General features: G+C 44.2%; 1 protein-coding gene across 2 annotated transcripts in view; it reads right to left on the reverse strand.

Annotated features, from left to right (window-relative positions):
* Window positions 1–11,808, reverse strand: part of LOC134145375 (ubiquitin carboxyl-terminal hydrolase 12-like) — a 28,836-nt gene extending 17,028 nt beyond the window's left edge. For both annotated transcript variants that reach the window (XM_062584807.1, XM_062584806.1), the window contains exon 1: window positions 11,715–11,808. In XM_062584807.1, coding sequence (XP_062440791.1) covers window positions 11,715–11,762 — 48 coding nt within the window. In that variant the 5' untranslated portion in view covers window positions 11,763–11,808. The remainder of the gene's footprint in view (window positions 1–11,714) is intronic.
* Window positions 11,809–16,167: the final 4,359 nt, after the last annotated feature.

Genomic DNA, 16,167 nt, shown 5'->3' on the forward strand with positions numbered 1-16,167 from the left:
CTATACATCCACACGGTCTTATTTATCCCAGGGAAGCGAAACCAAAACACACCGACACTCCAGTTTTAATTTTAACTGTGTCCACCTCAAATTCGCAGCGCTCTGTGCATCCCTTTCCGTTTTTCCCTCTTTTTCATCCACCGATACCCGAGGGCAGAGCTCCCACTTGGGACTCCATCCTGTTCCTCGGGGCTCTTCCAACACCCTCAGCCGTGTCCCGTTGCATCCGTGCTGTTACCTATGGAGTCAGGATCATTCAAGGCAGGAGCCACGCGCTTCGGACTCCCGGCTCCCGTTTCAGACGGCGGAGGCGCTGCGTACGCCCGTAACCTCCCGCGACTTGTAAGCGGAGCTCGTACAGCGCCTTAAAACTCAAATACAAACTCCTCAGAAAAGTATTGAACTGACCCAAAAATTAGCCTGGCAAAATTTCATTCACCTGCTCCCCTGAAGCTAGTAATGGTTTGTAGTAATTGAGGAAATGTTTTGATCGTTTCCATGAGCACTCTCCTGTCGGTATAAAATGCAGAGCAGCAGAGGCTCTGTGTTCAGTCTGTTAAAGACAATCTAGATAGAACCAAGGGAAAAAAGAGCAGAACAATTTTCTAAGAGACAGAAAAGATACTAAGAAGTAATTTGATTTAACAAAAGGAATGGAAACTCTGTAATCAGATCTCTTACATCAGATTTCAGGGAATAACATATATCAAAAAGACAGAAAACAAGGAAAGCTCGTAATTATCTAGTATAAAAAACACACCAAAAATGTTGAGCGCTGATAGATTTACAAGCAAGGCTCTCTGCAAGCAGCAATTACACAGACGTTTTCTGAGGCATCAGTGCCAGGTCAAGCAGTTTCTCTCATTTGTTTCCCCACATCCATTCCCTGCTCCCAACTACTTTTTTTATTAAACAAAAAAACAAAAAAAACCCCACCACCCCAAAGTCAAATCTAGGCATAAAATTAGCTATCTTTAGAACAAATAAATGTCTGACCAATTAAATTAATACAGAATTGTAATTTCTGACAAGAGCATGCTGCAAGGAATTTACTGAGCTAAAATAAAGCAATAATGCGATTCAGCTAAACCACCGACTTGTATCTTCCAAGTGCTTAATCCTACCTACTGCTCAAGACTTGCAAATCTGGATAAGCTAAGTGCAGGGATAGATGACAAATTAAAGTTTCCTTAATAAATTAAATGCTTAAGTCAAAGTCACTCAGCTACAGAAGCTAAACTAACCTAACAGTTTCAATTTTTCCTAACGTTTATCAGGCAACATTTTAAATAATCAGAGCGAAAGCACAAAAAAAAAAAAAAAAAGCTCAAACAATAACTGCATGAGGAATTAAAAGTCCCAGATTAGCTCCTTTAAAATTGCTCCGAAGTTGTAAACTTGTAAATTAAATTAGAAAGTATGGGGGGGGGGGGGAAAAGTACTGAAGAGGCTCCAGAAAATGCACGTGCTTATCAGACCATGAGAAAATAACTCTGCAGCGCGCAGCATAGAGTGATTTACGCTAGGAGCAAACACCCAGGGTAACTATACTGCACGGGGCAACAGATTGGCATCATTTTGCTTTACAGCGAGAGCCCAGATTCCTCCCACAGCCGTGGGAGGAATTACACACCGCAGGTCTGGGAGCAGGGCAGCCTGGCCGGAGTCACAGCTCAGCGAGTCGGGACCCGGGAGCTTTGCATCTGAATGTGCAAACAGCAAATTAATCAATGGGAGATCAAAATTAGTGGAGCACGAACCGCACTGCACTGCGGTGAAGCCTAACGAGCAGCTTTGTTTTCAGACCGATGCTATATACGTTTTCCAACCCTGCTAAAAGATTTCTCCAGCTGGATAAATACTTCTGCCCAGAATCATCAAATATCTGCTCGTAAGAAATATTATGCACTTCACTATTTTGCAAACAAAAATGCCCCAGTTCTCAAACAGAAATAAAATCCAATGAAAGTGGCAAGTCTCCAAAATATATTTGATTATTCGATGAATTGAGAGGTGCATTTCTGTTGAGGCAAAGACACTAGTCTGCACCCTGCAGTATATAACACATTTATAACCATAAGAAAATCAAATTGTAGGAGCAATAAATAATAACAAGAAAAAGAAAATCTCTGTTACAAAGCAATTGAGTTTGTGCGGCACACAAAAGCCAAGGAAATAAAGTGCATTACAATACACCCAAATGTACAGCTCAATGCACAAGATCAGAATTGATTTCTCATTGCTAGCTCAAGAAAAATAAATACATCTTCAGAAAATCCGCAAGTGCATCCACGAGGCTTTGAGGAGGTCTGTGAAATGCTCTCGAGGAGTTGTGCTGCCACTGTGGTTCAGGGAGAGATGATAAAACTTTTTGTACACAGCTCCTTGAGCAGGAACAAAACACAAATTTATAGGGTCCATACATACCTACCTGACACAAAAGCACCCTCCCAGTCTAACTAAAGTGCTGATAGTGTTTTAGTTTATAATTAGACTGGGAGAGATGCGAATTTAATACTTCCCCACTGGCAGCAGTGGTGACAGCTACAGTTTCAGCACCTTGTAATCAGGATTTGTACTTCTCTAGAAATTGCTATGACTTCGGAGGCTGTCTCAGAGGTTGCCTGCACTCTCCAACACCTCCCCTATTGCGCTCACCCCTCGCAGAACTGATTTTGAACCTAGGGGGAACATACAGCTTAGTGCATTTCTCCCGTTCTGGTGCTGTTTGACAGTCTTGGGAAAGTTGCCTTGGCCCATCTGAACCACCGCCGTTTTACCAGTTCAGAATAATCTGACGGGATTAAATGTTATAGGGCTTTAACTGATTTTAAGTGTCGGGATTCTTGCGTGGCACATATGTGCATTTTAATGATCCATTGCTTTTGTTCGCTTTTCATTGGAAAAAATACTGCTAACAATGACCAAGACAACCCCAACAGCATATAGAGGATAAAATATTTCTCAGCTGCATCAATTATTTTTATTTTTGTGTATAATGTAATTCACAAAAAGAAAGGAACCTTTTCCAGAACATTGCAGGTATTCACTGATTTTCATCAAAAGACATTAAAAGAACACCCTTAAGAAGTCCCACGTGCTGAATTATAGAATATCAAACAAAAGCACAGAGAATTGATAACACTCAGGTTCTCTCCAGTTCTGAGAAGAGCTCAGTGAGGCCATCACATCAACATTTGGTACACATGAGCCACAGGGAAGATGGAATAACTGAAGAAAACTGATGTTTACCCAAATAACTCCAAAAATCTTTTTTGTGGCAGCTTTTGTTGAGTTTGGTAAAGCAAAAAGGGATGTGAAAAGCCCAGTTTCAAAAACTCTTGCCTGAGGTAGCTGTCTAAGCAAGTCATCACAAGTGAAGTGATCTTACACTATAGCTGAAATTTTAACTGGATAACCCATCAAAAACACAATAGAGATGTATCGTGTCCAGTAACTTGGAAGCTGTGAATCTTTTCTGCTCAGTAGAAAAGTCTTAAAGATTTACTTCCAGCTCAATACACCATGCAAGGGGAAAAAAAAAAAAAAAAAAAAAAAAAAAAAAAAAAAAAAAAAAAAAAAACATAGTAGACTTCATTTCTCAGATTACACTGTGAACTTACTGCATCGCTGAAACTAGACAAGAAAGAAGTATACTCAAGCTTTGCAGATTCTTATCATCTCTTCAACCAGTGCAGGACTAGTCCTGCAAAGCATGCGAATAGTTTGTCTGGCCTAGATTAAATTGACTGCAGAAACTGGAAACATATCCCTGCCTTCCAGGGGCTTAAACACTTGTATGCCTTTATTATTTGCATGCATAACTACTCCTGTAGACAGAGGGACGACAGATTGCATTGCCTGTCTGACGAGAAGCATAAGGGAAATGACTGTTGGAAGGTGAATACAAGCTACCGCTTTTCTCCCTATATGAGTAGCTTTATGGCAGAAATTAAAATACGGCCCAGGCCTAAAGAGCTCTTCTGAAGCTACTGATGAACCAAAGTACAGCGGGGAACAACTGGAAACAATTGCGTAGCACAGAAGGTAGTCTCATCAGTAGACTGTAGATTAAGTCACACACCCAGCACCCACATGGTTTCAGCTTAAAATTACGACTTTCTTCCCCTTTTCAGTACCACAAATTTTCAGTGTATTTCAGTGCAGTCCTAGTCCTCCACAAAGCTCAGCCAAGAACGAGCCAACTATCTTCTCTGAACTAACACTTCCACTTTGAGGGACCTACGCTTCCACTGGTAAGTACCTACGCTTTACGCGACAAAGGTAACTTTACAGACGTGGGAATGGTTAAAAAAGCAGCGTCGTGCTCTTCATCAGCATGCCGGCAGACCGCAGAAGTGCAAAGCAGCTGCTGCCATAGCTGCAGTAAGAAAAGGATCAAAATTAGCGCAAGGCCGGGTCAGTACCGCTGCTGTTACTCAGAACTCATGTCAAGAATAATCAGGTCAGCTCTGTCCCGCTGCTTGAACGGAGAGCGAGCAGAGAGGCACGGAAGCTACAGAATGAGTGAGGGGAGGGGAAAAAAACACAGCAGGCAAGAGGAAAGGGTATGAGTGGGAAGATCCCACTGACACCTTTGCAACAGCCTCGACATTTGCTACGGGAAACTGGAGCAGTTTGCAGCATTTCCCCCTGCCGGGCTGAGCAAGAGGGGGCGCAGGCAGGAGCCCTACATGTCTGGGGGGGTACCAGCTTCACCCTGGCTTTGCCTGGATGATGGAGTGTCTCACGTTATTAGCACACTCCACTAGCTATTAAAAATTGGATATGTTTTCTAAATTATGTGAATGGATGCATTGCGGATGCATGTGATAGACTGGAAGAGAGCAGTACCGTAATAAATCAATGAGAAACTATGGCGAAAGAAATGGGACACCAAGCAAAGAAAATACATCCATTACAATACTCACTAAATGCTGATATGGTGCAAGAACTATTTCTGACATGCTCGAATTATACAGCGTTCTTGAAATTATGCAAGCAAATCTGTATAACAACACAAGATTATCAACGGATTTATAGACCGCTTCATTACTAGCTCAGCATAATGGGACAAATTACTAATGATTTGTCTACTTTATTAGAAGGGACATGGAAAATTACACACATCTAAACCAAACCAACATTACTAGATTTTTTTAAAGCAAGAAAAAAGCAGTTGCTTAAGGGACAAGAAAAGAAGGTAACTAGAACTGCGAAGCCCTTTTCTTCTTTTCCAAAATTACAACCTGGAACTTGCAGTTTGTTTCTTTTTAATATTAATGATCCTATGACAAATTTGGTTAAGTAATAGCGTATATTTTGGGGAACGCCATCATTTTAGATGTCCATTTACGGTTTACTTGTAGACAGTAAGGTATCTTCAGAGCAGAAACTCTTGAAATCATCAGTACGTACATTACTGCTCTTAAGAGTTTCAAAAAATTCTTATTTGAATATTATATAAAGTGTAGTTTCCTACACTTGCCTATATTTCAACTATTTCAGCCCTATCCAAAATACACAGAAGACTAATTTTGTCACCAGATTACTTTTAATGAGCCAAAGAGAAATCAGCTAATTTAAAACATTATCCATTCACAGTTCTACAGAGTCCATGGAAACAGCATTTCTTCAAAGGTAAAATACTTGCTATTTTTTAGTTCAGTGCAAAGTATTAATTTCAACATTACATACTTTTTCTCCAAGCCTTTCATTCCGCTCCCATTACAGTTACTAGAGTTCAGCTCCAATAAAGTAATTAAAGCATTGCAACTTCAGATATTTCTAAACTTTTATTACAGGTGCATGCACACTCAGAAGCTGCATAGCGTGGTTACTGGTATAACAGCCAGCTAAAATAAAAGTGCCTTATGATATGTTAGCTTAGGCACAGCAGTACACCACCTCGGGTTTTGGACTGGAACCAGCTTATTCCCACTGAGCTCACAGCAAGCACCTGCCTGCAAAAGCCATTTCCCTAAAGAACAACGTCATCAGGCAAAAATGGGAAAGAGATCTAGGAGAGATTTCAATATAGAGAACATATCTGATGTACAAGTCTTGCTGGAGTCTCTAATTATTCATTTGACTTTTTTTAAAACAAGTTAGAGCAGGAAAAGATTTAGCATTTGAAAGAAAGCTGGGAAGTGGCTTTCAAGCTGGGCAGGAAGGCTCCAAGGGACACCACCATGCACAGCTAGAGATTAGAAAAACTGGTTAAATATACCGCATGACTAAAGAATGGTTTTAAAAAGCCAACAACAACAACACAATAAAACCAAATAGGCCAAGCCAGAGCTACTTAAAACCTGTCAGGGAAGAAATCTGAATGAGATGACGTATTTCATAAGATCTGCCTACATTTACTTCGCTACCGTAGCCGTGATAATAGGCCCAGGTTCAAGACTATTAAAAATACCACGTGGGGGAGCATGCAAGGGAGCAGAACTGGTGTTGTATTTCTGAAACAGTTAATAAAACATACAGCCATGATTTTTCAAACCTCAAAATTAGATGCTAATTCCCCATCTTTCAAAACGTCTTGGTTGTGTGCAGCACTGAAGACAGATAAGAAGAGCTGACAGCTCAGCTACCCCACATATACAATTTAGGTTTTGAAATTATCCCTTTTGAGGCAGGCTGTGATTCTAGGCAGAGCAAATTATGGTAAATTGAACTTTGTATTCCTGCACTTGGTATGCTTATACAGGCAAAACAAACTGATAATCTTGAAAGCAGCAGGTAGTGCGGTGTCACGTGCTTCCCAAGACTCCACACTTAAATACTACTGACTCCTCTTAATCTGCACTGAATATTCTGCACACAGAAATGACTGTCTCTGCCCACTCTTCAACAGGGAGTAAAGCTTACAGAGCACTCTGGCTGCTACCAATATCATAGAGATTGCAGTCAAACTACAAAACTCTATTTCAAAATAAAGTTGCCAGCACCAAGTATTTCAAATCCGAAATACAGTTTTAAGTAAAGCATTTTTAAATACAGAATGCTTTATAAGCTTCTCCACGTAAACGTTTATTCAGTTAGGAGCTAGTCTTGTAAGGCCAATGGGACCTATGCCTTATTTACCAAAGCGAAGGAAGACATAAATATTTGTGAAATTCTATAATTTTATGCTCTTCAAAATTAGACTGTGAAGGTAGGCTCCTGTAAAAACAACATGCAGAAAGGATGCTGGATTAAGGGTAGGAGATACAGAACTACTGATCTGAATTTTAACTTTTGAAATGCGGTATTGGAAACGGACTATTTTGCCCTCCTCAGCCACTCTCTCCAAGATTACAGAACCCTTCACAGCTAGTTCATCCACCTGGGAAGAGCCCTGCAAGGTTTCCCCCACCTGGGCTTTCTCTCCACTGGCCCGGTGACAACACACATACACAAGCACAGATGCGTCTTGCCAGCACGACCCTCAGTGAGGGCTAAAAGGCAGTACGGCAAGAACACGCGCAAACACACAGACCTGCAGGGGTATTCAAGGCCCAGTATTTCCTAGTATTGGTTTTTTTTTTTTTTCTTTTTTTTTTTTTTTTTTTTGTGAGCGGTAGTAGGATTTTAGCCCGATCTTCACACGTCGGTGTTAAACCATACCAGAACGATACTACGAGAAGTGAGGAAGTGGCTGCTGACGGAAGGCAAAACATTAGACTTATGAATGACTTGCAATTTCGGATGTTACACAAGTACAAGTTTAAGAGGCATAGAGGTATGACAGCAAAGAAATTTGGGCATAGGGCCCATCAATGGATCTTAATGTATACGTATTCACAACTCAATGCATGAGAAGTTAAGTGGATAAATCACTAGGGAAGGAGCTGAAAATATAAAACACAATATAAGGAACAAGACAGAGTGATCTGCAATGCAACCTGGTATTTCGGCAACAAGTATACTCCCAAACTGATGTGTAAGAATAAATATTGAAAGCCATTTATTTTTTTAATTGGAATGGATGTACAAGATATGAGAGATATGTATATAAATACAAATACACTCAATGTCTTAAAAACATTCATTACAAGTCCTGATTAATGAACAAAGCAAGAAACGTGCAGTAATACAGGGCACCCTGTGCACTACCTTTACTGTGCTGTTTTATCATCTTTTCCCAGACATTCGTATCTTATTTTTAAATTGTGATAGTTCCTATACTAGAGGCTCCTCTATTATAATTAATACTTAGTTTCAAATAATGAACCATGTACTTCTCATAGTTCCCTCAGTACTCCATGGCACAAGAATTATGTGAAGGCATGAAATCTTCAAGTTTACAGATAACCTCAGATCAAAACAGACACAGGGACAGCATAAAATCTCAATCCATGTGGTTGCTCAGAACTCTCGCACAATATCAAAAAAACAATCAAAAAAAACCCCCAAGCCTCAAGAAATGTGCCTGCTGCCCATCCAATGTTACTTTTCTCGTAAAACTAAAAGTTCTAAAAACGTAGGTGAAACAGCAGTAGAGACAAACATTGCACATCAGTAACATGAAAGCTCTGCTGGAACTGAATAATGTAAATTATTCAGCTGGCAAATGGAAATGTATTACTTACAAATGATTCAGTCATCTTTTCACTACTGCTGAAGTTAATAATTATATCCATGCCGTACTGACTCCTAGGAGCAGAACAGGACTACCACCAATTTGTATACTGGGTATGAGTTCTTCAGGCATGTCTTGCCGGTTTAGTAAATAATTAGACATGAATCTAGTGGGAAGCATCCCCAATTAGCTTACCAAAAAACACCAATACTTCAACTTACTAAAAACTTTTCACCAAATTAGCAGCCTGAGGAAGGAAAATATCCTTTGCTCCTCCAAATGTCAAGAAAGCTATCGTTAATGCAAGGGGGGGGGGCAGGAAAAAAAACCACTACTCCCAACTCAGATTGCTGGGTTAAGCCTCAGTCCTACAACTGGTTCTCACAGCTGACGGGCCAACCAAGAGGCCTCCAGCCCTCTGCAGCACAGCAGGCACGTTCGGGTTCAGGCAACGTAGCCAGAACCATGCTGCTCTGTCCTCCTTGCTGTCTTTCCTCAGTAAGGCAGGATTTAAATCTCTCCCATGACTGTGCGTATGTAAGATACTCAATCTTACACATTTTTTGCGACAGGAGCTAAGCACTCTTCATGAAGTGAAAGGAGCAGGGTGAAAAACCAGCCTAAAGATTGCTTTCCACTTTCCACTGCTAGTTAATTTTGCAGTCACTTCTAAAAAGAAAAGGAAAGCTCCTGAACTACATAATAAAGACAAGGGCTGGCTGGGAAGCAAAATTAAACCAAGCAGGACACAGGGAGGAGGGGGGGGAGGAAAAAAAAAGAGAGAGCTCTAGCTGGCAGCTTTTGGCTCGGGATGTGTCTTGTCACATGGTGTTGGTCTCCTTACCAAGCAATGAATCACATTCAAATTAACATGTATTTTCCTATGAGTTTCCAATCTTCGCAACGCTACAGTTGCCACATGAATGTTACGCAATCGCAAAAAGGGGACGGCGCTGACATACAGGAAATGCAATGATCACCAGGCACAGGAGAGATACCTGTACTGCAAAAATCTGGAAGTTATTTTAGAGAAGGGGATCTGATTAAAGTCTGAATTCATTAGCAGATAGTAATGTAGTTATGGCACTGAATTTAATTTTTAAAGAGACATTGCAGAATATGGGAGCGACTGCAAGATGCAAAGTCAGGAACACCAGCCCTTACGCTGGCAACCAACAAAGGAGCCAGAGTGTCACAAACCAGTGTTTCAATTTTCCAGTCTGAAACGCAGAAAGTGACTAGAAGTGTTTTAAAGACCGAGTATTTTACTAAAAAGACGTAGAGTACTGTGCAAGTACTATATATTAGTGTAACTCTGAATAAAGTAGTTTTCCAAGTAGACTTTCTTGGCACCATTTATGTTGGTTTTATAAAGAAAGCTTAGATTTTCCACATTCACATTATGACAGAGCAAACAATATTTTTATTTACTAGATGTTAACTCACGTAGATGCAAATAAACTGATTCAATCTTTAAACATAGCACCTAGCATCTTAGATTTCCTGTACTAGCTGCAGAAGAAACAGAGTAAACTTGACTGTATGTTAAGCCAACCAGTAAATACACCTGCAATGCTGATCCTGAAAAATTCCATAACATTTGATGAAATGGATACATAACGGAGCTGGAAGCAAGTTTCTCTGGGGGGAAAAAACACAATTATTTTGTGTTAGCAGCACTGCTCAACACTTTGTAGTGAAATGTAAAAATAACTTCTCTTGAGGCAAGAGCAGTAAGCAGGATCTGCTTCCCAATACTGTAATATGCTGAGAATATAATCATTAAAAACCTTCTCCTGAAGAAAATAGAACTTCAGAACGGACATTAATTCCTTGGCTTCTAGTTTCCCAAACCACACTAAGATAAGTGCCAGAGAGGAAATTAACTCAATATAGAATATTTATAGCCAAAATTTCTAAAGACAATCACCGAAACATTGGAACGATTGTATTCACATTTGGCTGCGCACTCATAGGCAAATGCATTGCCTTACATTTGCCCTCTTAATCTCAGGCTCAGTCAGCTGATCTGAGGAATGCATCCAAAATATTATTCAGGATTGAGTCAATCACCTGCCTCTGGGGTAGGGAACTCCACAACCAAGTCATGATTCAGACACTTCTCATGACCTTAATTTCACCTATGTTTGTCACAGGGAATTACAGATACAATTTATTTTGAAAAATCTAGCGAGATTAGTGAATTACGTAGCTCTGGAGAGTCTTCTGCAATATTTAACTTGAAACTATAATACCAGCTATCCATTTCCCTAACAAGAACGATTTCTTTTTAAAATAAGTATTAATACAAAACTCCAAACACTCAGCTTTGTGTAACACCATCAAAATTCTGTTTGACTGGATCTCAAGTTAATCAAAACTGGGAGTCAGTACCCAGTACCTAAACTGATAAAAAAAAAAAAAGAAAAGAAAAAGCACAAAACCATACACCCTGCGCACACCTCTGAAATCAGTGCCAGCAAGCTGGTACACAGGAGCCTCTTCTGACACTGTAACCTGCTATCTGGTTTGCATAAGATACCGTTTCAGGTGAAACACAGCACTTCAGTTTGTCCAGCTGGAGTAGTTAGTACGGGAAAAGCAAAACACTAGCACTGAATACCCTCTGCCGGCGCCGGAACTCGGCAGTTCAGCTCGCTGTTACAGCTTGCGCTCTCCGCTAGGAAGGAGCGCGAAGCCTTTGGACGGCGCGCCGTCAAGGGGCTGCAACCCTCTGCTCTGTCAACCGCCTTTCTGCGCCAGATGAGCCGCGCTGCTACTTACGCGGCCGCGCAGTTTCGTGAAAAATTCTGCCTAATCACGCAACGATCGGGCTCCGCGCGAGGAGCGCTTCAGGGACGGCGCCGGCACCGCCGCCCCGGCCGCTCGCCGAGCCGAGCCGCGGTGCGGCGGCCCAGGGACGCGCAGCGCGCCTCAGGCAGGCCAGGAGCGACGCGGAGCTCGGCGGGAGGGAAAGCAAGGCTGTGCTTCGGCGGGAGCGCGGGGCTCCCCGCCCGGCGGCGGCGGCGGGGCTGGCGCAGCTCCGCGCCGCTCCGCACCGCCCGGCGCGGCCCGGCGCGGCCGCTCCCGCCCCGCGGGCCCGGCGCTGCCCCGCGGGCGCCCCCGGCGCCGCCGCCAGGCCGCTCACCATGGTACAGATGGAGGCGAGCCTGCGGACCGTCATCAGCACGTCCATCCGCGCGGCGCGGCCCCGCTGCCCGCCGCCGCCGCCGCCGCTGCCCCCGCCGCCGCCGCCGCCATGTTGCGACCCAGCCGCCCAACTGACAGCGGCAGCCGCAGCCGGCGCAACCGCCAAATGGGGCCGGGCGCCCGCCGTGCGGCGCCCAAACGGCGCCGGCTGCGCCCCGCGCCGCCGCGCGCCGGCCGTTCCGCGCCGCGCCGGGTCCGCCCGCCCGCCGCGGCCTGCAGCGGGGCGCGCTGGCTCGCTCGCCGTGCTGCGCCCGTCACCCGCGGCGGGCCCGGGGCGCCGGCGCCCCGCCACCGACACGCGCGCGTGTGTGTGTGTAAATGCAGACAGCGGGAAAGGACGCGTGGTTCTTGAGGGCTTCCCACGAGCAGCGAAGCAGCAAAACTCGCCACAGGAAGTACAGAAATAGCGAGGGTTGTGCGGAGTTGAACCGAATTTAAATATAGATCCAAGCAGCTTCCTCCCTTCCCGCCCTAAACAGAAGCAAATGCCGACCGGGGCTGTCACGACAGCACCCGCGGACGCTTGTGGCCCCTCTGCCCTCGGGACCTGGACGACTTTGCGCTGGGCACAGAGGCGGCGCCGGAGCGGCCGAGTGGTCCTCGACGGCCGCCGGGGACGACGGCCGGCCGGGCCACCGCGAAGCCTCGCGGCCCGGCCTCCGGCGCGCTCGGGCCGCGCCGCGGGCGAGACCCGCGCGGGGGGCGGCCCCTTCCTCCCGCACGTCGCCCGCGGCGCGGTCCCCTCGTGCCCTTCCTCGCGGGCGCTCGGGAGAGGGACCGTTTCTGGGTCGGCGGGAGGCGGAAGGGGAAGGGGTGAGGACGCCGCTTTCCCCCGGCCTGCTGGCATCTCGGCAAGGTCATCCTCGCTCTTTGCTCCTCTCCTAACTGCCTCTGTGAAACGCAGGAGGAATAATTATATCCACTTTCAAAAGCAGCTTGACATCCTCATATGAAAAGCTCCGTGGTAATGGCAAACATTTGTATTTTTAGAAGGCTTCGTCTCGAGAGTGCCAACAACAATAAAAATAGAAAATCGTATAAGAGCTGTAGCCAAAAGCAACACAGACCAGTAAATAAATCTGTAAAAAAAATTTTGTTGTGGAAATAAAATCTCTCTGCAACATGCACAGGCGCCTATCTTTGCATGGAGCAACCCAATGAGTGGTTAGTGAAATCTCCAGAATCATCCAAATGTTTTCAAAGTTACTCTGAGTTTTGCAAACATTTGCCCTTTAATTTAAGCTATTGTTTTTCCAATAAAATTCGAATTTAGAACACGCTCTATTTTTTAGCTAAATATAAGTCCATTGTACATAAACAAAGAAAATTTCTTTTAAAAACAATTCTTATTCTCCACGCCAAGGGTTATACAATCTCAAATAGTGAGAATCCTTCTGCATGGTTTCAGTCAGTGAAAAGACAATTACACAATTTACAAAATCAGATACGGATCAGATTAGAAAGCCCCTGGCTTTTATTAGTATCTTAAGAGAATTCTTTCAGAATTAGAGTCTAAAAGTTACCACTCTTAAAAAAGCGGCACTGGAGAACATATTTGGAGAATATATGGGAATATGGGAGTGGGTGGGTTTTTGTAGTGTTAAAAAACATTCTCTCAGGAAAGAGATTCCTGTACTCAGTGGAAAATTGCTTTGGTTAAGAACACAAGAAGACCAGGCTAGTGTGTAAGAACTTTAGATTGAACCTTATTAGAAGAGGAACTAGAAATCGATTGGGCTTCTTCCCAGATTCAGCCCAAGCCCGTGCTCTCTCAGTTGCTTTGACCAACCAGAAGCCCTCACAGCTGCCAAAAGTAGTAGTTCAACATTTCCTTCACCACGGGTCTTTCATTCCTGCCCCCACGCATCTCCTTGCCTGTGTCGGCACCAGCATCCGTACAAACACATGGTGGACAGCTTGTTGAGTCTCCCCTCGTGCAGCAGCTTCTCCATCCCCTCAATTGCTTCGGTTGCCCAGCTCCGTACCTTCTCACGCTGCAGCATGTCCTTGGGATGCGGAGAACTGCACACGGCACTGGAGATGTGGATACTCCAAGGTTTTACATGGCAGCAAAATGATAACCTCTGCCATGTTCTCCACATGATGGAGATAATACCCCACATTTAGGCAGCTCTTGGGCAGCTGCTCGGCACTGAGCTGATGATTTCTGCCAGTGATGACTCCAAGATCTCTTCCGTAATTTATAGTGCCTCTTTCAAGTTCAGGATCATTGAAGCATACTCTAAATTATTTTTCTCTAGATGCTTTACCTTACATTTTTCTATACTAAAGCTCCTCTGCAAGCCGCCTGCACACTCACTCACTCCTCTGAGATCCTGCTGGCATTCCTCAGCATTGGCACCACATACAACTGCCCCAAAGGATTTTTCTGCTTCTGTCAACTGCGTTGCCTCTCTTTGGAACAAGTCAGTAAATCTATATTCTTCTAGGAATATCTTTGCTTGTAGAGCATATTTCCCTTGACATTGCTTAATTATTCTGGTCTTTTTTGCTATGCTGAAAATTTTCTGTCCATCCAGAAGCTGATAGATATATTGTTTGTTTTTATAGGAGGAATATTGTGAGGAATAATTTTATATTACCCACAAACACATGCTTTTAATAGCAAATGGTAACAAATGTTCCAACATCCAGCTGCTAGAGGGGGGGACAGTAACACATTGTTGCTCGCTAATCCCAAGGTTTATAATTTGTCCAGCTCAATAGCACATTTCAAAGCACACTGTTTATTGACTACAAGATGCTGAGCATTCTCCTCTCATTTTGCCTGTTCTTACAAAATTTCTGTGAGGTTAAAGAACCCTGGTTACAAAATTTTCAGGAAAAGATTTTTCACTGTTTGGGCTTTTACAGAAATCTGGAAGGAAATTCATACTGGAGGATTTAAAACCTGTTTGCATCGGAGCCATGTTCTGCAAGACGCATGATCTGGTGGCTCTCTCCCAGCCCTCCAGACACTTTGTTCCACCTCCTCATCAGCGGACTATCATGATGGACAAAATAATACTACCTAGTGCTTACACAGCAACTCAGCACAAATATTGCTTCAGGATCAGTTTTTAGAGGGGAAACTGAGCCTTAGAAAAATGACACATCCATAAATCTCTGGATCCTGTGCTTATTTCAGTGGACTGCTGTGCATCAAAGTTCACACTTCATGTGCTGAGGTCCTCCGTGATGCTGGCACAGAAACTGAGATCTTTTAGAAACCCACCCCCTAGATTACCATCTCTTTGAGAAGTGATGGTAATCCAGAGACCTGGCCTGATTTTCCACCCTCCTGAGCTAGCTCTGTGCCATGCCCCTGGGCTCTAAAACCTACATGGGAGACCTCTTGGATGCGTGATCATTGGAAGCAGTTGCATGAAAGCAGCTGAGCAGAAAAACTCTTCTGGGTGTCTGCAGCCCCTACATGAAAAGCCATGCCTACTGTCTGCCTGGTGGGAGCAGGCAGAAGACAGGAAAAGTCTGCACAGCCGGGTCTCCATAATCTGTGGTTGGATTAGCTGCGGTGCCACTTTCCCTTAATGTCACAGTGTGACAGAGTGCATGTCTCAGAAGAATGCTGCTCGCACGAGGCCGGCCTCTGCCCACTGCTGTTCAAAGCTGGCCCTGCCCTTTGCAGCCCTCTCTTGACAAGTTTTTCCAAGATGAATGCTCCAACTGTAATTTCTGTAGTTCCGTTTGCAGCTATTTCATATTATTTACAGTTTGGCTTTATCTGGGCCATACCCTCCCCATTGCGCTTCCCCTTTTTTTTCGCTCCCCGTGACCCTTGATAGCTGAGAGCCGATTGTAACCAGTGCACGCTTACATTTTGTCATCCCTACAGACCTCGCAGCCGCCAGCTGTCTTACAACTGCTCCGGGTTTTCCTGGAGTGGTCATTCATCCTTCATTCCCTCTATCTCGCTCACCCCATGGGAAGGATATTGAGTCCTTCCTGAGCCTTCCTGAGACTGTCACCAGCACTGAATTCACTTTTCCATGTCCAGAGGACCAACAGTGCCCCAGCCCAGTGCTGACCCTCATTCCAGTGGCCCGTTAAGATGAATAACATGTATAAGGAAGTAGATCAAGTGTCTCTCAGAGGATATAATATGAGCTAGCATTTTGGAATCATCCACTGCTGTGTGAAAACTGGGGAAAAAAACGTGTGCTCATTTTTACGAAGTGTCCCATCAGCTTCAGCGCTCGGAAGGGGCCCAAGCGCAGGACACAATGGTCTGGGGAGAACAACAGAGCCTGGGCTTGGAAGCGATTGAAAATGCAGAGGAGTTAGGCAGGCAGAACAGCGTAATTCAAAGCGGAATTAGAGCAGGGCACTGGGTGACTGTATTCTGCTGAAAACCCTACCGTGACGACGGAAAA

Source organism: Rhea pennata, chromosome 11 (genome assembly GCF_028389875.1).
Source record: "Rhea pennata isolate bPtePen1 chromosome 11, bPtePen1.pri, whole genome shotgun sequence".
NCBI classification, from domain to species: domain Eukaryota; kingdom Metazoa; phylum Chordata; class Aves; order Rheiformes; family Rheidae; genus Rhea; species Rhea pennata.